The sequence below is a fragment of the Equus caballus genome, chromosome 3, assembly GCF_041296265.1.
Source record: "Equus caballus isolate H_3958 breed thoroughbred chromosome 3, TB-T2T, whole genome shotgun sequence".
NCBI lineage: Eukaryota > Metazoa > Chordata > Mammalia > Perissodactyla > Equidae > Equus > Equus caballus.
In genome coordinates, this window is record NC_091686.1 from 3,237,318 (window position 1) to 3,256,691 (window position 19,374).

General features: G+C 54.9%; 2 protein-coding genes across 19 annotated transcripts in view; one reads left to right on the forward strand and one right to left on the reverse strand.

Annotated features, from left to right (window-relative positions):
* The window catches only part of ADCY7 (adenylate cyclase 7), a 58,466-nt gene extending 44,676 nt beyond the window's left edge, over positions 1-13,790 (forward strand). For 13 of the 17 annotated variants that reach the window (XM_070261797.1, XM_070261794.1, XM_070261788.1 and 10 more), the window contains 16 exons: positions 965-1,156; positions 1,448-1,482; positions 2,003-2,086; positions 2,393-2,465; positions 3,556-3,653; positions 4,590-4,674; positions 5,096-5,221; positions 6,079-6,177; positions 6,800-6,993; positions 7,838-7,928; positions 8,307-8,462; positions 9,106-9,252; positions 9,782-9,886; positions 10,183-10,297; positions 10,882-11,006; positions 11,224-13,790. In XM_070261797.1, the coding sequence (XP_070117898.1) occupies positions 965-1,156; positions 1,448-1,482; positions 2,003-2,086; positions 2,393-2,465; positions 3,556-3,653; positions 4,590-4,674; positions 5,096-5,221; positions 6,079-6,177; positions 6,800-6,993; positions 7,838-7,928; positions 8,307-8,462; positions 9,106-9,252; positions 9,782-9,886; positions 10,183-10,297; positions 10,882-11,006; positions 11,224-11,370 (1,872 nt within the window). In that variant the 3' untranslated portion in view covers positions 11,371-13,790. Of the gene's footprint in view, positions 1-964; positions 1,157-1,447; positions 1,483-2,002; positions 2,087-2,392; positions 2,466-3,555; positions 3,654-4,589; positions 4,675-5,095; positions 5,222-6,078; positions 6,178-6,799; positions 6,994-7,667; positions 7,929-8,306; positions 8,463-8,971; positions 9,253-9,781; positions 9,887-10,182; positions 10,298-10,881; positions 11,007-11,223 lie in introns of all 17 variants that reach the window. The other 4 variants (XR_011436843.1, XR_011436844.1, XR_011436841.1 and 1 more) reach the window with 2 other exon arrangements.
* A 1,209-nt stretch (positions 13,791-14,999) lies between these two features.
* The window catches only part of BRD7 (bromodomain containing 7), a 35,149-nt gene continuing 30,774 nt past the window's right edge, over positions 15,000-19,374 (reverse strand). Inside the window, exons 13-17 of one of the 2 annotated variants that reach the window (XM_023636946.2) lie at positions 18,831-18,887; positions 16,614-16,725; positions 15,849-15,992; positions 15,516-15,659; positions 15,000-15,181 (exon numbers count right to left, since the gene is read on the reverse strand). In XM_023636946.2, coding sequence (XP_023492714.1) covers positions 15,126-15,181; positions 15,516-15,659; positions 15,849-15,992; positions 16,614-16,725; positions 18,831-18,887 — 513 coding nt within the window. In that variant the 3' untranslated portion in view covers positions 15,000-15,125. Of the gene's footprint in view, positions 15,182-15,515; positions 15,660-15,848; positions 15,993-16,613; positions 16,729-18,830; positions 18,888-19,374 lie in introns of both variants that reach the window. The other variant, XM_023636945.2, reaches the window with a different exon arrangement.

The window sequence follows — 19,374 nt, forward strand, 5'->3', positions numbered from 1 at the left end:
GAATGCTTCTCTCCCTAGAGGAGGCTGCACGTTTCCGGGGAGGTGCCATTTATGGCTTAGTGTTCGTGGCCGGAGGTGCTGGTCCATGGGGATGTCGGGGAGCCCTGGGGGCAGGAATGTCAGGGGTGAGGGCACTTGGGATGGCCCAGGCTGGTCTGTGGCAGTCTCGGGGGTCGTTCTCGCCCTCCTCCTTTTCCAGTCCTGCCCCGCCTCCCCAGCTGGGTTGATTCTTACTAGGGAGGGGGTGGAGGAGGCAGGGCCGGGCCCCTCATTCAGGGCCTGGCTGAACCACTGTGTCCCTCACTCGGCCATGGCGGGCACATGGCAGATAAGGGACCCCTGCTGTGGTTTGGGGGCCACACAAGTGGACCTGCTTGGACTGCTGCCCGGGGGAGGGGCTGGCTCCTTGGCTGGCTGTCTCTGTCTCTCCGTCTCTCCGGGTTGCTGGCCAGCTCTCCTTTCCTCCTGCTGCTCCCACAGGAAGAGCATGTGCTGGCCACATGTGGGTGGCCAGGGCAGGCTGCCTGTGGCTCCCCTGGGCGCCGTCCCCCAGGGCGCTTCCACGGGGAGGGCCGTGGGCCTTCAGGCCTCAAGGACAGCTTCTGATTCCTAGGAGCCTCCCGGAGCAAGTGTGGCCTTAGGGTTTAGGACCCTAACCCACTATTTCCCTGGGAAGGCAAAGAAGGACCTAGGGGCTGCACACCGTCTTGTGTGACCTTGTTTCCTCCCTGCCTGGGAAGGACAGGGCCTGGGCTGTGGCCTCCCCGACAGCCCAGCCAGGAGGGCTGGGTTTCAGCCAGGCCCCGCGGGGATGCAGAACCAGCAGCTTTTTGGCCATTTCCCCTTTTTGCCAGATGGGCCAGTGCCCTGGGCAGCACTGTGTTTCAGGGAGAGCAGGATGGGGTGGCAGCCCCATGCTGAGAGGGGAGGGCATGGGACAGGCTGTGTCTGTGTCTGCCCGCAGAGCCAGCAGCCACCCCCGCCCAGCCAACACCTCCCCAAGCCCAAGGGGGATGCGGCCCTGAAGATGCGGGCGTCCGTGCGCATGACCCGCTACCTCGAGTCCTGGGGGGCGGCACGGCCCTTCGCACACCTCAACCACCGCGAGAGCGTGAGCAGCAGCGAGCCTCCTGTCCCCAGCGGGCGGAGGCCCAAGGTGGGCCCCCACGGTCCTGTGAGGCAGTGGGAGGGCACATGCTCAGGAGCCGCCGGTGGTTGTCTCGGCCCTGCCTCGTCCTGGGGAGGGAGGCGTTTGGAGAATGCTCCAGGGGTCTGTCCTTGTTCTCCAGCGCGAGTTCCGCTTTGGTTCAGGATGCCTGCAGTTTAGATGGTCCCTGACGCCCCGCCCTGTGTGCGAGTGCACAGAGATAATACACCCAGTCCGTGATGGACCTCAGGGCCCCTCACTCTGGAGAGTAATGGTCCCCTCTCCTCCCTTCCCTTCCAGGCCATTCCCCTGCGGCGCCATCGGACCCCTGACAGGTACGTGCACTCTGTCGTTCCCGCCGCCCTCCCCCTACCTCCGCCCGTCATAAGCTGTGGCCTGCTTTCCTGGCCAAGTCCTGCCCCAGTCACCTCCTCCAGACAGGCTGCCTTGACCAGCCTCTGCTGAGTTTGCTGTGGCTTGGGTCAAAGTGTTTCTAGGAACCAGCACTTCACAATGATTGAGTGCCTGTCATGTAACCACCTGGAAGCAGGATCAGCAGGGTTGGTGTGAGGGAACCTTATGGGTTTAGTGGAAGGCACCTTGTACTGAGGGTCTGCCCTCTGCCTCTTGCTGGGCTGTTGGCCAGTTGGGCAATGCTGATCGATGCTGGGCCTTCACTTGCCTTCTCTGGGCCTTGGTGGGACCTGCCTGTCTTCACTGTCCTGCCTGAGGCTCTGGGGCCTCCTGCAGGCACCTGGGAACCCCACTTGGGTGAGTTGTCTTGTCCACACCCCTGCCTCTCGGCAAGTAGCTGTGGGCCCCTGGGGTGGTGCAGCTGTGGGGGTCTGATTCCAGAAGTACATCCCCCAAGGGGCGGTCTGAGGACGACTCCTACGATGACGAGATGCTCTCAGCCATCGAAGGGCTCAGCTCCACCAGGTGAGGCTCCGAGACCGCTGCTCATCCCTGCCCCCTCGAGTGGGCCCCCATATGGCCAGGCCTGTCTTGTGCCTCACACTCGGTGGCCCAGCTCCAGCTGTGTCTGGGCGGCTCCTTCCCCTCCTGGTACTGCCTCCTGAGGGTGGGCCCCTGCCCCCTATTTGCCTCTCCTCCCCTCCCGAGGGTGGGCCCCCGCCTCCGTTCGCCCTCTCAAGTTGCCCTCCACTCCCCTCTCCTCCGGAGGGTGGGGCCCCGTCTCCGGCTCCCCAGGCCCCGCATCTCACTGCCTGTGTCTGCCGCCCCCAGGCCCTGCTGCTCCACGTCCGACGACTTCCATGCCTGCGGGTTCATCTTCCAGGAGAAGGGCTCCGAGCGAGAGGTGAGGACCGCGGCTGCAAGAAGAGGGGCTCCAGGGCCTGCGGTGGGATGGGGGCACAGGCTGTGGGCAGCTGAGCTCCAGATCTGTTCCAGGAGGGTTGCAGGGAATCACACCAGCTGGCCATTGGGTGGGGGCTCAGTGTGGCTCTCGTGGCCTGTCTTGCTGCTGGCCTCCCCTGTACCTGGCGGCCCCATCGGGGAGCCTCAGCTGCCGGGGCAGGCCCGCCCAGGCTGACAGCATTGGCCTCGCAGTCAGGAAAAAGCCCTGCACGGGGTGCCAGCGTTGAGGGGACCTGATGGACCTCCAGTCTGGCTGCCGCCTCAACATGCTTTTTGTGCCACTAGTGACCTTTTGTCTATTTAATGAGCACCTACTGAGTCCTACAGCGCTCCAGGCGCACGACGCCATTTATGGCTCCACAGTCGTCTGTCACACAGGGTCTGAGGTTTCCAAGCCCATCTGGGCCTCGGTGTGGCTTGTCCAAGAGGGTGGCCCAGCCCACGGGGTGCTGGTGCTGGGACCTCTCTCCCGCCTCAGTCTCCAGGGTTGGGGGGTGCCCTCCTCTGGTTGGGGGGCACCCTCCTCTAGTTGGGGCTCCCCAGGGAGAGCTCGGGGTCTGGAGCAGGTGTGGTCGCCGGCGGCTGCAGGCTCTCAGAGCCTTGGTTCCTCCTCTGCAGCAGAGCCCTCGTGGGCACGACCCTGAGGGTGCCTGGTGTGGAGGTGTGGGCAGCACAGGCTGCCGGCCGTGCCCCTCGGGGTGGAGTCAGGACATCCCCACTGGCAGCCCCAGGCTCAGTAGCCGCAGAGCTCGGAGTCGGTTCCATCCTCAGATTGGGGCCACGAGCTTTCCAGGGACCTGGGAAATGAAGCTGGAGACCTGGGCGGGGGGTGGGGGGGCGGGGCAGGGTCTTTCCTCTAAACATTAAAGGACAGCTCATGAGGACAATGACGGAGTGCCTCACCTGGAGCTTGGGGGTGCAAGTGGTTTTCATGGTGGTTAACTGGAGCTGGGGTGGGGCCCGAGAAAGGGTCGGAGTGAGTGCCCTGCAGGGAGCCTCAGCCACCCTCTCACAGTCTCCGTTGCCCCCAGTACCGCCTGGCGCCCATCCCCCGGGCCCGTCACTACTTTGCCTGTGCCAGTCTCGTCTTCGTCTGCATCCTGCTCGTCCATGTCCTGCTGATGCCCAGGTCAGCCAGGGGGTGGGCAGGATGGTCAAGCCCACTGGGGTCAGGCTGGGAGGGGTGCTGACCTTGCAGGATCCACCAGAAAACCTGCAAGGAGCTGTGTGCCCAGCAGGAAGGGGCCGGCTGCTAGAGCTTAGTACCTTCAGACCTCAGAGTCCCGGGGCTGTGGCCCCCACACGTGGAGTCAGCAGCGCTTATATTTTGTTTTAGTTGAACGTGCTTGCTCTCTCAAGCTGCAGGCTTCCCACTCCCACAGGCCTCTCACCTCCGAAGTCACCTGTTACCTGTGTGGCCCTGTAGGCAGTTCGGTTTATGACCCTTGCTGGAGGCGTCTGGGATCCTGGAAGGGCGGGCTCCTCAAGCTGCAGCTGCCATCATCTCCCTCTTAGATGGGAAATACAGGCTCAGCGGGCTTTGTGCCGTACCCAGGGCACGTGGCCAGGACATCAGGAGCTGCTGAGACTTGTGCTTCTGCCTCAAGGGCCCTACTGGGGGGCAGGGACAGGGGTGTGAGGTCACAGGGACAGAGGAAGCTCAGCCACTTGGTGCCTTCGGGAAGGGCGGTTAGGCCAGAGGGCCCACTAGCATCGTGGTTTAGGATGTGCTTAAGAAAGGCAAAAGGGGGAGCACTTTCCTAGGGTACCTGTGTGCCAGACGTGAGCCTAAAGGCTCCGGGATCGCTCATTTCTTAAACATGTGGCCCCGAAAGGGGGCTATGCTGTTAATCACGGTCTTCATGTTGTGGCCAGGCCTCGCGTGTTGTTAGTAGGGCAGCTGGGCCACGGTTTTCAAAGATCCGCTTTGCTGAGGGCAGAAGAGCAGTTTGGGAGAGGGCGGAGGTGCCCATGAGCCCAAGAAGTGGGTGCTGGGGGCGGGGCAGGCCTATTGCTGGCCCTGGGCCGGTGAGCCTCCGAACTTGGGCTCCTTCCTCCTCTCCAGGATGGCAGCTCTGGGCGTGTCCTTCGGGCTGGTGGCCTGCGTGCTGGGGTTGGTGCTGGGCCTGTGCTTTGCTGACGAGATCTTGGTGAGTGGGGCAGCCCCTGGCCCGCCTGGCCGGGCCCTGCTTGGTGTAGGGCTGTGGTGGTGCTGGCCACCCCGCCCCTCCCCCGGAGCCCTCCCTTGTGCCTGTGCTGCCAAGCCCTACCCCTCCTGCTGCAGCGCTCTGGACCTTCTCCTAAGAATTCTGCTTTCCCAGGCCTGCTGGTGGCCCCCAAGGGGCCATGGCTGTCCAGGACCTGAGAGTGATAATGTCCCTTGTGTCTGCACACCTCATGGGTGCTGAGCTCTGGGCTGGGCACAGGGCACAGTGTGCCCGCGACTCTCCCTAGAGGAGCTCTCCCGTCTGCTGGGCTCTTGGCCCGCAGGCCCCCGGGCAAGGCCTCAGGCAGGCTCTCCTTCCTTGTCTGAGTGCTGGCGCTGGGTGACTTGACCCCGTGACTCCACAGAGGTGCTGCCCAGCCTGGGGGACACTCCGGGCCATCTCTGAGAGGGTGGAGACGCATCCCCTGCTGCGGCTGTCCCTGGCTGTGCTGACCATCGGCAGCCTGCTCACCATTGCCATCGTCAACCTGGTAGGTTCCGGGGGTGGGAGGTGGGCCCTGGCAGCGAGTCCTCTCGCCCAGGTGTGTTTCCTGGGTGGAGCACCAGTCCTTGACCCTGGGAACCTCCAGATCCTAGAATCCTACTGTCTTGTTGCCTAACAGCTGCATCTGGTGTCACCCTGTCCAGGGCCCTGTGGGTGGCGCTGTGGGTCCCACGGACGCTCAGAGCTTCTTACCTCCTTCAAATCAGGACGCGGGGCCCCAAGAGCTTACGTGGCCCGCCCCACAAGGACGAGACGTCTTGAACCACCACAGCGTCCTTGCCGTCCTCCTCCTCCTTCTCGGCCCCCTAGGGAGCCGCATCTCACTTCTCTGAGACTCAGTTTCCACACTAGGGCTGCGTCGCCCTGGGCACAGGCTGGGAGCACACTTGAGCTCCTGCTTCTTGGGCCGTGTTCACATGCTCGCCGCTGCAGGCAGTCCTGCCAGCTCCAACACCTAGAGCCAGGGTCTCCCCACCTCCATGTCCCCGACACTCGAGACTCTGTGACCACCTCCCTCAGCGTCACCTGGGGACAAGGGGCTCCTTGAAAACGCTGACAGCAGCTTCTCCCCCACCCACCCGACTCAGCCTCTGATGCTCTGGGCGTGGTGTCCGCAGCTCTTCATTTTACACCCTTCTCTCCCCCGCGCCTGCCCACGCCCCGCCATGGAGCGGACGGCTGCTGTGAGAAGCCGGGGCGCGGCGGCTCTGGGCCGTGCTCAGAGCTGGGCCTGGCAGGGGACGCCTGCGATGCTCACAGAGCCCGCGGCCCAGCCCTTCCGGCCCCCGAGTCCCCCACCCCGCTCGGCCCTGGCCCACCTCTCACAGATACCTGTCTCCATAGCCGCTGACTCCGTTCCCAGCCATGGAGCTGCCTGCTGGCAATGAGACAAACCTGAGGTCTGTGAGCAGCAGGGAGAAGGCCCTGTGCGAGCTCCTCCTGGTGAGTGTGGCCTGGCCTGGCCTGGCCCCTTGGTGCTGCTCGTCCTCACTAGGCATGTAGAGAATGCAGGGTTTTAGGTGGTTGTGTCATGGGGAGGGAGTGGGGGAGAATTTTGAGATGAAGCCAGAGGTAGATTTGATCCAGATCAGGGTGGTGCCTGAGTGCTAGGATGAAGAGCTTGATTTTCACTCTGGGGGCAATCAGGAGCCACAGCATGATCTTGAGCAGGAGAGTAACGTGGGCAGAGATGCACTCTGGGAAGGGCAAGCTCATGGCAGGACTTGAGGCAGGGGGCTGTTCAGGTGTGTGCATACCACTGCCCTGACCTTTGTCATGTCCACACACCACCTGCAGTTTCAGTTACTACCTTTTTTCCTTTGAATGAGTTCACTTGCCATACATGGAAGTAAACACGCAACACGAGAAAGCTTTAGGTTCTGCTGGCTGCTCTTTGTTAAGAAGGGCGGTCAGCAAGGCAAGAGAGCGATGCTGAAGACACATGGCCCCTCATGGAGTTCCCCAAGGGGGAAGGGGCTCCGTGCGTCAGTGCTAACGGCGGCCCTCCATCTGGTGACCACTGGTCCAGGAGGGGCCTCTTGGTGACCCACATGCCCTCTCCCAGTATTACACCTGCAGCTGCATCCTGGCCTTTGTGGCTTGCTCTGTTTTCCTGCGGATGAGCCTGGAGCTGAAGGTCGTGCTTTTGACAGTGGCCTTGGTGGCCTACCTGGTGCTTCTCAACATCGCCCCATGCTGGCAGTGGGGCTGCTGTGGCCACAGCCTGGGCAACGTCACCAAGACCAACAGCACCCTCAGGTGAGGCCCAGAGCACTCACTGCCGGGACCCCAGTCCCTCTGCCTGTCTCGACTGTGGCCCATGGCGGCACCTTTTGTTTTATTTCGAGGTCCTTTCAAACTCAGGTGTTTGCGTTCGTGGCATTCGAAGGGAAGTGATGGGCCCAGTCCGCAGTCCGCAGTGCTGAGAGCTAGGGAGGGTGGCTCGTTTGCAGGTCCTCTAGGGGACGTTCCTGGTCCCATGGAGGCCACCTGGGTTATCCTGGCTCTAGGCCAGGCTGGGGGTCGGGGAGGGGGCTTCGGCTCTAACCAGGTCCCTGCTTTGAGCCGTGTCCTGGATCTCCACAGCTGTCTGGTCCGTCCCTGGACAGGTGGGTGACACCTGTGGCAAGGGAAGGGCCGATGTGTGCGTAATTCTGGGGGCTCTGGGTCGCGGCGGGGGCTGGCTCCCCTTGAACTAAAAGGCTGGACTTTGGGGACCCAGAGTAAAACCTGCCCCTGCAGACTCCTGCCAGCCTGCGCGCCGACTCCCCCAGGGGCTCGCGGCCCCTTCCCGCAGCTCCTCGCCTGCCTCGGGTGCCCTTGCTCCTTCCGCCGTGGCCATTCCTTGTTGTCCAGGTGTGAGCGCGATGTCACCTAAGCAGGGCCACCCTGCTCGCCCAGTCCGCCTCTGCCCCGGACCCTCTTCTTTGCAGCCTGCAGCCGTCTCGTTCCCGGTCTCCGCCGTGAGAACGTGGGCTCGGGCGGCGGTGTCCTCGGTCCGGCCCCCTCTTCCCTGAGGGTGTGGGCCCCACGCCGCCTCCCGCGTTCGGGGGGCTGGACGGGACCGGAGACGACGGCCACCTTTCCCCTCCGTGCCCGGCAGCTCCCCTTCCTGCTCGTGGAGGGACCTGCAGACGACGATCAACTTCGCCCTGGTTCTGTTTTACGTCACCCTCGCCTTGCTGTCCCGACAGGTGAGGCGGGAGCCCCGCACACGCGCTCCTCCCAGGGGCGCGCACATGTGCAGCGGCGCAGGGGCCAGCAGCCGTCCTGGAGGGGAGCTGCCAGGGGGCCCCAGTCAGGGTCCTCACTCAGTGTCCTTCTGTCCCTGCATCCCCTCCCTTCAGGACACGGGGGACAGGCAGTCTCGTGGCTCACTTGCGAACCGTGAATCACTGACTGGGATTGCACGGGGAGGCGGCTGTGGGGCGGGAGACAGTCGCCAGGGTGCAGGGTGGGAGCGCTGACGAGCTGGCTCAGTGGCCCCCAGGGCTACAGGCATGCCCGCCAGCCACTTGGTGCATGTTCTGCCCTCGCTCACTGGCCGCCACACTGACGTCCCGCTGTTGCAGATTGACTATTACTGCCGCTTGGATTGTTTGTGGAAGAAGAAGTTCAAGAAGGAGCACGAGGAGTTTGAAACCATGGAGAACGTGAACCGCCTGCTTCTGGAGAATGTGCTGCCAGCCCACGTGGCCGCCCACTTCATTGGTGACAAGTTAAACGAGGTGTGGGGCGACGAAGGGCTCGTTCCTGGGTGGGAGGCCTGGGACACAGTGCAGTCTGGCTGGGGTCGGGAGCTGCAGGTGCTTGCTCAGTGCGCTCGAGGGTCTGGGGCTCCTGCTGCGCCCAGGAAACAGCGGGTGCTGTCAGCTGGAAGGACACAGGCTTCGGCGTCGGAGGCCTGGGTCTGGGTGTGGCCACGGACGAGGTATCTCACTTCCCTGGGCCTTGATTTCTGCATCTGTAAAACGGGGCTGACAGTACCTAGCTAGCAGCACCGTTGTGAGGACCAGACCAGGCATCTGTAATCTGGACCGTCTGGGTTGATGAAGATGTGTTTCCACCAACTCTGTGTCGCAGTGAGAGTTACAGGGAAGGAAACTGAGGCCCAGTGGGTATAGAACCCAGGTCTCCTGATTGTTCCCAACCCCTGCGGGACAGACCCAGGCACTTAGAGCCAAACCAACCTGAGCCTGCTCCGCCCCGGCCAGTCAGACTCTCCCACTCCCGACAGTCCGCGGCCGAGGCTCAGGGACCGGCAGGCTGAGGCGCGCTGGCCCAGCCCTCTCGAGAGCTCAGCGGACAGCTGAGGAACATCCGCTCCTGCAGCACGAGGGCTGGTCCCCATGTCTTCCTGCCCCCATCCAGGACTGGTACCATCAGTCGTACGACTGCGTCTGTGTCATGTTTGCGTCCGTGCCAGACTTCAAAGTGTTCTACACTGAGTGTGACGTCAACAAGGAAGGCCTGGAGTGTCTGCGCCTGCTGAACGAGATTGTCGCTGACTTTGACGAGGTATGGCCTGTGACCCGGCCCAGCAGGGGGCGGCGCCGGGAGGCAGGGGCATCCTAAGCCCCGACTGCGGTTCCCTCGGGGGAACGGACAGTACACAAATTATAAAGGGTACAAATCTGCCTTTTTCTTTGTTTTATTCAGTGAGGATTTATTTTGTTATTTTCTCTGTGGGGGCGACTTGCTAAGATTAGGTCCTTGTGGAACAGCCTGACTTCCAGCTGGGCTGATGCTGACACCCTTTGAGAGTCAGGCAGTTTTGGCTGAGCTCTGAGCTGCGGAGAATCGATGTTCCTGTGTAGATACTGTTGGCTGAGTTTGCTCCTCAGAGAGGGGGGACCAGATGGGAATGTCGAGGAAGACTGACAGCGGGAGGGGCAGGCAGAGAACCCAGGGGCCGTGTCCCCACTGGTCCTTAGGTGTGAGAAGTCTCTGTGTTAGAAGTGGGGGCGTGGGAACCCCACCCCCTCCTCGGAATCTGGGCGGCCTGGGGTGCGGCCGTGTCGGATGGCCCTGCTTCCTTGTCCTGCAGCTCCTGCTAAAGCCCAAGTTCAGTGGTGTGGAGAAGATCAAGACCATCGGCAGCACGTACATGGCAGCTGCAGGGCTCAGTGTCCCCTCAGGGCACGACAACCAGGTACTCAGCGACTCTGGTGGCCTCATGTCCCAGACCCACATGAGGGGAAATCCAACAGTCAGTCCCCAGCCCTGCCCCGTGAGAGGCAAGGGCAAAGGAGCTCCCGGCTCCGCCTGAGGGGGGTGTTTGGGGGCAGACGGCCCCTCCCCCGGAGGGGGGCAGGTCCTGGGCCCTCTGGAGGAGCCCTCCCTGTGGGCTCCACGCCCATGCTGGTGCGCAGTGCTGGCTGGCCCGGTGCTCTCGAGGTAGGAGGAGGGAGGGTGCCCGCAGCCCACATGCAGGGCTCTGTCCCGCAGGACCTGGAGCGCCAGCATGCCCACATTGGCATCATGGTGGAGTTCAGCATCGCCCTGATGAGCAAGCTGGACGGCATCAACAGGCACTCCTTCAACTCCTTCCGCCTCCGAGTCGGTGAGGCTCCGGGGAGGTGGGCCAGGCCGGGCTCCGGGTGGGCGAGCTGCAGCCCCTGCCTCCTGGCAAACCCACCCGGGTCTGTCCAGCAGACCGTACCATCTGCTAGGAAAAGCTTTAGCAATCCCTCTTGTCTCACAACCCCAGGGATTCAGTAATTACTCTTTCTTTGTACAGTATTTATAAAGTTACTTTTGAAACTTTTAAGGAATATATCACTACAGAAAATGAAGAATCACAAATCACTGGCTGTGAACAGGTGACCTTAAAATACACTGAGAACAAAGCAAAGTTATTAACCTCACTGGTCTCTGTTAGCTGAGAGGGTCGTGCTCAGGGAGCAAATTCTTCTTTGTTAGGAGGAGATTAGCAGGTACTAGAGTATCCTCAGACCCAGACATCTTGAGCAAGGCCAAGGCTGGGCCAGGACTCCCAGGGAGTGCCTTCCGCACAGCCGAGTCTGGTCTCCGGCACAGATGTGCAGCTTCCTTCCAGCTGTGCTGTCAGTGCTCCGTGGCCTCCCTGAAGGGCAGTTGCCAGAGGCTTTGCCTCTCTGAACTACCCACTGCAAATGTCATCTTCAGGCATAAACCACGGGCCTGTGATTGCTGGAGTGATCGGGGCGCGAAAACCTCAGTATGACATCTGGGGAAACACGGTTAACGTTGCCAGCCGAATGGAGAGCACTGGGGAACTTGGGAAAATCCAGGTACGAGCCCCTCTGGGGAGACCCATGACCGAAGGGGAAAGAACTCCCCAGAAGTGCGGGGACCTGGGCGTCCGTCAGCCACGTGATGCTACCGTGAAGTTCTTGAGGGAAGCCAGATATGAGTGCTGCGTGCTGCCTGCTGGCTGGTTTCCATCTGTCCTGCCCACAGCAGGTTTTCCTCTTGCTTCTCAAGACTTGGGTTTCTTTTCCTTTTCAGGTTACCGAAGAGACAAGTGCCATCCTCCAGGGACTAGGTTATTCTTGTGAATGCCGTGGACTGATCAACGTCAAAGGCAAAGGCGAGCTGAGGACTTACTTTGTCTGTACAGACACTGCCAAGTTTCAAGGGCTGGGGCCCAACTGAAGGCTTTCGGTGGGTGCAGAACATGCTGGAAGCCAACTTCCTTCCCTGAAGCAAGGCGAGGGGAAGACTCGGACCTACACCAGTCACAGAGGCATTCCAAGGGTTTGGCCACCAGCACCCTGACAGCCGCGCACGGCTTCCTTGGACTGGCACTAGAGGATTTCTTGGAATGTGCGCCAGACCCCAGCTTGAGGCGACCACTGCGCCTTATCATGCACAGGCAGCGGACCCTCTGGGCTGTCGGAGTCTGCAACGCAGCCTGCAGCACAGCAGGAAAAGGCTTGTTTGTGAGTTTTAGATCCTTAGTCCCCTAGGTGCTGTGGAGAAGCTCTGAGGGCCTGACTCGAACACACACCCCCTCATGGCCTGGGAGCTATACCAGGGTACAAGACCGAGACAAGCTGTCCCGGATGGGTCGGGGACTCCCTTCTCCCAGTGGGCCAACTACAGGATTCTGCATTTCTATACAGGCATTCTTGGAAAAAGAACTGAAAAGGGTGGTTTAAACCTATAAATGGTTTCCAACAGTAAGGAGAAAAACCACAATGGACACGTGTTATTTCTTGTCATCTCTGGCATGTGTTTGTTTTAAATGGATACATTGTTAGGAGGTTTTATCCTTTTTAGTGACTTCTTAGATGCTAGACAAAATATCTTCCCTTCAGTGTATTCTTTGCTTTTTTAACCACTGACACATAAGTAGGACTGCTGTCCAGTGTGAGCTTATGGGATTAGCCCAGCTGTGGGGACGGAGTGCTGAGGAATGTGGCTCGTGGCAAGAGGCGCGTAGCCTTGGCTTGGAATCATACAGCCCTGATGCCAGCATTCTGAGGCTAGGCTCAGAAAGTGAAGAGCCTAGGAAAGAAGGCACAGCCTCCGAGCCCCTCCCTGCCTGCCCAGGTGGTTTTGAGTGCTCCCCTGCAGTCTTCAGCTATGTCTTAGTCTCGATGTCGGAAAGGACTGGAGTCTGTGTAGAGAGAATTTGGACAAGCTGTAGTACGTCTTCCCTTTTCTTTTGTCCTCATAGCTAAGTCTGAAGCCCTTCAAAACTAGGAGCTACTCAGCATACACACGTGTAACGGTTCCCGTCCCGGGAAGCCAGCCTGTCACAGGTGCTGTGTTCTGGTTCGGAACTGCACGGACGAAGGCAGGTGCACAGGGCCAGGTCTGGGAGATGGTGTCTTACAGTGCTTCACCTCAGTCAGAGAGGGCAACCTGTTTCAAGGTGAGACAGACAGTGCCATTCCTTCTGAACTGACTTCACTGCTTCATGCCCAGAGCACCCCAGGATTGCTGAGACAGCTGATTTCACTATCTGACAGGGCTTCTTAGCTAGACGTCATCCGTGAACCCCTGAAATTATACTGAAAGTCTTGCAGACAGGAGACTTCAAAAGATCAGACAGGGCTGAGACAGGTGACTAAGCAGCCAGGTCTGCCTGGGATGGGGGGGTCCGGGACGAGGCGCCACCCTAGCTGCAGAGTAGTTGTGTGCAGCCAGGGGCGGGGAGGGGCTGACACTGAACCTGCTGTCTGCGGGGGCCGTGTCCTGCAGGGCTTATGAGCCCGAGAAGGGGGCTGCTTCTAATGTGCACAGGTGCTGGGTGGGCTGGTGGCAGCTTTGAGGCGCTGCGCGTAACTGGAGTAGGTATGAGTAAATTGTAAGAACCTGCTGTATAAAGGAACTTCATGTCAAAAAGCTGGCAAGGGAAACGTCCTCTCAGAAGCCGTGGGACCAGGGCGGCTCCGCGGGGCTCTCCTGGGAGCCAGAGGCTCTGCCGCTGGTCGCGCATCAGCGTGCGGGGCCTCTCTGCGGGGCTGTGCGGCAGTCAAGCTCGCCAGCAGCAGAAATCCCAATTGGGAGTTTAAAAAACTGGTTACCACTCAAATATTTTTCTTTATTTCCAATTGAAGCACTGTGCTCAGAAAAGAATACTCTGTAAGTTTTTCATTTTGATGTTCAGATCATGGTGTCTAACTGACCATACAAATCACTGCAGTTATTTTTATAAATCTGTTCTCCGACTACCAAGCCAGTTCCTCATTGGTGTCGTTTTGTTTTATGAAAGGACACGTGCCTTTTCTAACACTGACCTTCTCTATGGGCCGAGGACTTGCTCAAAGTCTCTATGCAGGCAGCCTCACTGACTCTCGTGAAAATCAGAAGTTTTCTGGTTCACTTATTAGGAAACTTTCCTCACAGAAAAGATCATCATTAACACCCTGTGTGCATTGTGTATATAACAGGCGAATGTACAGAAATATGCTTTGAGAAGGTGCATGCAAACACCTAGCGGTTATTCTGTATACTGAATATTTATACAGCTGTAACGTTTGTTTCAAAATGTATTTCATTTTTATAAAGTGCCAGTGTTTCTACTTTGTTCAGATTTTCATACATTAAATGAGCAATCTGGAAAACCTGAGTGTCCTCAAGTGTTTTGCATTGTTTTCGTGGTCTTCAGGAACTTAGCTGAGTAGATCTACAGTTTAAGAACTGATTACTGCCTGAATTGTATTTGAGAAATTAAACTCTAAAAACTCTTGAAAAATACACATCTGAAGTGATGTTTTAGTTCTTTTGGCATACGATTTTAAGTAGGTTTTTAAAAGATTAGGTCATCTTTAACTCTCTTGAGAGAATCAATTAATTGTCTTTCACCCTGCTTGTTCTTGCTACATGTTAGTTTTCAAAGTCAAGATTATAAAAAGGAAATGGCTTCCTGCCTGGGTGTTTTACCGAATGTGTTCAGTGAACTAGGCTACAGTGTGGGGCCTGGTCACAGAAGAGGATTAGGTCTCATGGTCTCCTACTCAAATAATTCAACTGCTCGGCACCGGACCTTTGTTTCACAGACAGCAGGACATGAGTAGGGTTCAGGGCGCATGGCTGAGGCACAGGTGGCCCGTGAGAGACAGTAAATAGAAACGCACATGTCCCTTTAAGCTCGGTGCTTCCCTTATGTATCAAGGATGATTTAGTCTGTTATCTTATTTGGCTCATCCTTTTATTACAGTTCCAAATAACTCTCTCAAAAATGGAAAAAATAAACCGAAAAGGAACACCAGACAAGTCAGTGCTGTGAAGCCCCTGGTATGCTTTTCTTCCGGGGGGGGGGGAGGGGGACACCTCATCACCTAATCCTTCTCCATAAGGACATTGTCCCCCAGCAGGTATGTAGGGGACACACGGTAAACTCTAAATGAAGTGCATTTGTTTTCATGGTATAACAATGAAAAATCTCACTGGATGGGGATTTTTTAAAAAGTTTCTTCGTTTTAGCCCTGTCTGTGAAGGAAGGAAGCAGTGTCATCACTGTTCTGAAAGAACTCTGCCCAGGTCCACTCCGGCTTTCTGCTCAGTATGGCAAAGGGCAAGGTGATATGCTGTCCTCACAAGGCCACTTTTTGAATAAATCATCAAGATGAAATCTGGTCAGTTAGGAACAAGTTGGTTATAATTTAACTAGGAGTGTGGCAAATGTGGAAAAATGAGGTAAGTCAATTATCTGGGGGACGTGTTTCTTTTAACGGCTGGTCCTGAAAGGCTGAGGGGTAGCTCAGCTGAGACATGAGACGGCGCGCGGTCGCAGGCTCAGCTTTATTACCGAATAGAAGCCCAGTCTCTGGAACATTAAAATCGTTCCAAAGTTTAATTAAAAACACAATTTACAAATATTTTATATCTTCTGAAAAGCATTTCCAAGTTAAGAATGAAAAATATATACATAATATATAATCAAATACCGGTTCCTTTCAAATCCCATCAGGTCCACACTCAGCAGCATCCATCTTTTTAGGTTCTTCAAAATCTGAAAGAAAAAAATACCATTTCCTTCATCAGTTTTTTCCTTTAAATTAAGAAAGGATGTGAAGGTAAAGGTAACATCCAGAATAAGAAATGCCGACAGCCCTCTATCACGGCAAGGGTCAAGGCTAAAGTGCATTATTAGGTTATCACTGTAGTTTTTTTGCAAATGTGTGAAATCTTTATTAATTCTTTAGATAAAACGGGAAGAAAACTAAAAGTAGTTTCTACATTCACAACACAGACACAGAAGCTTTCAAAGGCTGCTCGAAGGGAGAGGACTGATGTTCCCTCACTCACAACAGGCTTGTGCTCTCCCAGAGACCCGGGGCACATACCTTCTGTTAAATCGACCAAGTTGTCTTCCACGGCGGGGGAGGGGATGGAAATCCCCATTGCTTTCCGAACTCCATACATGCTTACAATATCACCTGGAGTTACTTGCTGTGCAAGTTCTTTAAGATTATTGGTCACTTGTTCAGCTAGGAAGAAAAAAATCAAAATAAAAACAGTTCTAGGCATTGAAATGTTCCTTTAGATAATTAAAAAAAAATCAGAACAATAGATAAATGCAAAAAATCAACTGTCCGTGGTGTTCACTTCAGCGTTCCTTTATAGTGGTGTCGATACTCAAATCAGCCCAACTCTCATCTTGCCGGAGGTGAACATACCGAGATGCATTTCTCTGTACGAGGGACCCAAGAGACAGATCGTGTTGGGAGGGGGTCTGGTGCTCAGACGCTCATTCTGGGCTTCTTGGAGCTCCCTGAGCAATCTGGTGGTCTCATCAAGTTTCTTCTGGAACACTTCAGCTTCTGTGTGGTAAGAAAAATAACACACTAAAGAAAACATGGACACACTTGTGTTTGATCTCTTTTATTTTCCATTTTTACTCTCACGTTTTATTTCACTCATGATATAAGCCCATACCAAGAGAACGTGATCCTTACGATGTGACGCCCATGCTCTTGTCCCTGGCATTTTTGTATTCTCTGCCTCTCCTACTATATTTGGGTACAACCCTGGTAATTTAAAGGCTTCCTGTAATCCATGGGAAGTTACAATATCTAATAAATTTTAGACAAAGTATAGAGAGAGAAGATGAAATCAAGGTATAGAAGTTGCTTAAAATATGCAGGCCTGGAAATCAAGACTAGTCTATCTGTTAGGTTTGCTTCCTCATTCCTCCTTGTGTCTGACCGTGTGCAGTAAACTGAGTCCTCTGCTCTGGGGTTCTGCTGTTGGTTAGCCTTCTCTCCTCATAAGACTATCCCCCCTCAAATGAAAAACCAGAGACATGCTCTCCTGCCCACTGAAGCACGGCCAGCCAAGACTTTCCTGTGGTGAATGGGTCTGTGAACCTGTACTAAGGTGACATTAAATCCTGACTGCCTGTGTCGTGAAGTGTTTCCATCAAACCCTCTGGAGACACTCACCTTCAGAATCAAAAACTTCCACTGCAGCACCAAAGTTTGTCACTGCTTTCAGGGCTGTGAGCCTGTCCTGCGTACTGGAGTCTAAACGCCCCACTGGTTCTATTTCTGTAATCTGCTTAAAAAAAAAAGGAATTATTTGAGCTTGCTAAGCCCCGACAGTGCTAGACTGAGAAACGAGTAAAACGGCTGTGTTCACAGGCCAAGTTATTCCACCTATTTACTTTGGAATTAAAATTTTGATGCCTATAAAAAATGTCTTCCCAGAATCCTTTTAAAATACCATTCCCAAATCCTGGCAAAATGGTGCCCACAAATCCACACTTCTCTGTAACACAGTGACGTGTCTTATACAATCTGCATCGCTGTTCCACATGGCAGCCACTCTAAAAGTGACCAGGGCCTCGTGACTGCCTACGCCGTGAAGACCTTTGGGTGTTTATGACACTGCCCCGTGTTTCCGAGGCTCACAGGCAGTGTTTCGGCCCCCAGTCCATCCACCTGTGCTCCTTATCGCACATCTCGAACAGAAAGCTACTTCCTGGGTCTCCTCCAGGTCCCTCAGCCAGGCTGTCAGTATTGCAAGGGAGAAACAAAATCCTGGAAAGCGGGGAGTTTTATTTTTGGAATCACAAGACTCAGTTTTCCTAACTTCAACACTGTTCTTTAGGAATAGACCAACACAGATAATAAGTAATCAAAGTTAACAGTTCCATTCACACTTCCGTATTGCATGCCGAGCTCAAACCATCTGAACGCCTCATTTTTCTATCTACATGTGGGCTAAAAGTGTGTGGGAGAGAAAAACTCTATCAGCATCTATGGTTTGCCATTTCAGCTGGACCCTCACAACCCTACTCAAGAGGCTTTTCACTTCTTATCCAGTTTCCTTTCCCATTCTCAAGATTTCCTTCATTCTTGCCCCCTCACTAAGCACGTGACCTCGGCTGACTCCTCTTTCTTTGAAAACAACATGGTTTTGTAAAAACCATCTACATCTGCATCTAATCTACCTTTACTTGATCTCACATCTTCAAGTTTTCTTTCCCCTTAGTTAACGGGCTTATGTCCCCTGGATCTTAAATGTCTCAGTTTTCCTCTACTCATTTAACTCACTGAGGTCTTACTTTTGTCCCCACCATTTTACAGGTTATGAAGGACACTTGCCAGTCTCCTCTTCCTGGGCTTCCAGGCAGCATCTGATACTGCGGAGCACATTCCTCATGCCATTCTTTCATGGTTTTCCTGCTGTAACTACTGGTCTTCTCCAAGGTTCCGTCTTTTGACCTGGACCCAGTCTACATGTGCTCCCTGGAGAGTCTTGTTCACTTTAATGACTACAATAAAATTCTACCTTGAAGTCAACAACTTCCAGATGCACATACCCACAGCCCAGATCTCGGAGTTCCAGGCCTACGCCTCCAACGATGTCCCAAATCACATTCACCACAGCTGACACTGAATGTAAGTTCTTTCCCTGCCAAAGGCGTGCTCCTCTTCCTGCACTTCCAACACGAGCTAACAACACTATTGTCCACCTCATGCCCAGGGCCCTGTCAATTTTAATTTCACTGTATTCCTCGTTACTGCCTATCTTTACTCTCTTCCTTTGTATTGTGCTAGTTGTGCTTTGGCTTAGACAAGTCCCATAGCTGCTCACTGGTCCCCTCCCTCCAGCCCCTCTCCTCCACATTTCATCATAGCATCCCATCTTCTGGGATAAGGTTTCAACTTCTCAGCACTGCACACGATTCTTCGTCATCTGGTCCTCACCACCTTTCCTCCGCTCCCCAGGTCACCCACTTTCTGAGTGCTCTGCACGTGTGCCCTGCTCTCTCCGATCTATTTATGTCATCAAACATGCAGTTCTGCCCACTTCAGATGCCGGACCTGCCTGCTGGGAGAATGCCTGTCAATCCTTCAAGACCCAGTTCATCTGGAATCCCCTCTGTGAAGGTCTCCTCAGCTACCCGAAGCAGGTGGTTTCTCCCACCTGTGTCCCCGCATCACGCACAGGTACACTGTACGGTCACTGGTGTTGCTTCCTTGTTCACACGTGTGTCTATTGTACTGGCTCCTACGCTCGCCACAGGCAAAAAAATTCTTTTATCTCAGGAGATAGTCAATAAATATTTTTCTTTTAAAATAAAGGTTTATCATTTAAGCCTTTTAGCTTATTCCTCATTTAAATATTTTATATAAAGAATAAAATATAATCACCTCTATTTCTTTTGCTGTGTCGAGAGTCCTAGTCTGGCCTTCATCCTCAGGTGATGACTATGAGGATAAAGAAAACAACTTTTTACTAAAAGATATATAAAAAGGTAAATATCAAGGAAAATAGAAAAATATCAAGAGTTCATGGCAAGAGAAAAAGAATAAGAATATGAATTATTGAAATATAATTTTCTAAACCAAAAATGAACTAGATATGATTATTAGCATTCTGAGAGTATTTTGTGAGTGAAGAGTACCTCTTACTGGTGACTTCAAGATTGGCATCTTCATGCCTGATCCAAAAGCTATACACGTTTAAGAAGGTATTTGGTAAATAGCACATAAGTACCTAAATAAATGGAGTGTGTTTTCAAACAAGAGATAAATCTCTAGCAAGGAGAAAATAGGAGGAGCTCTGGAGACTATTTTGCGTTAACAGAGGGAATATTCTTAGATAGCAGAGGATTACTGTAAAATATTCAAATGCCGCAGAGAATGCGAAAGCTTCCCATAATCCTAGTCTTCAGAGATAACGCATATAAATAAC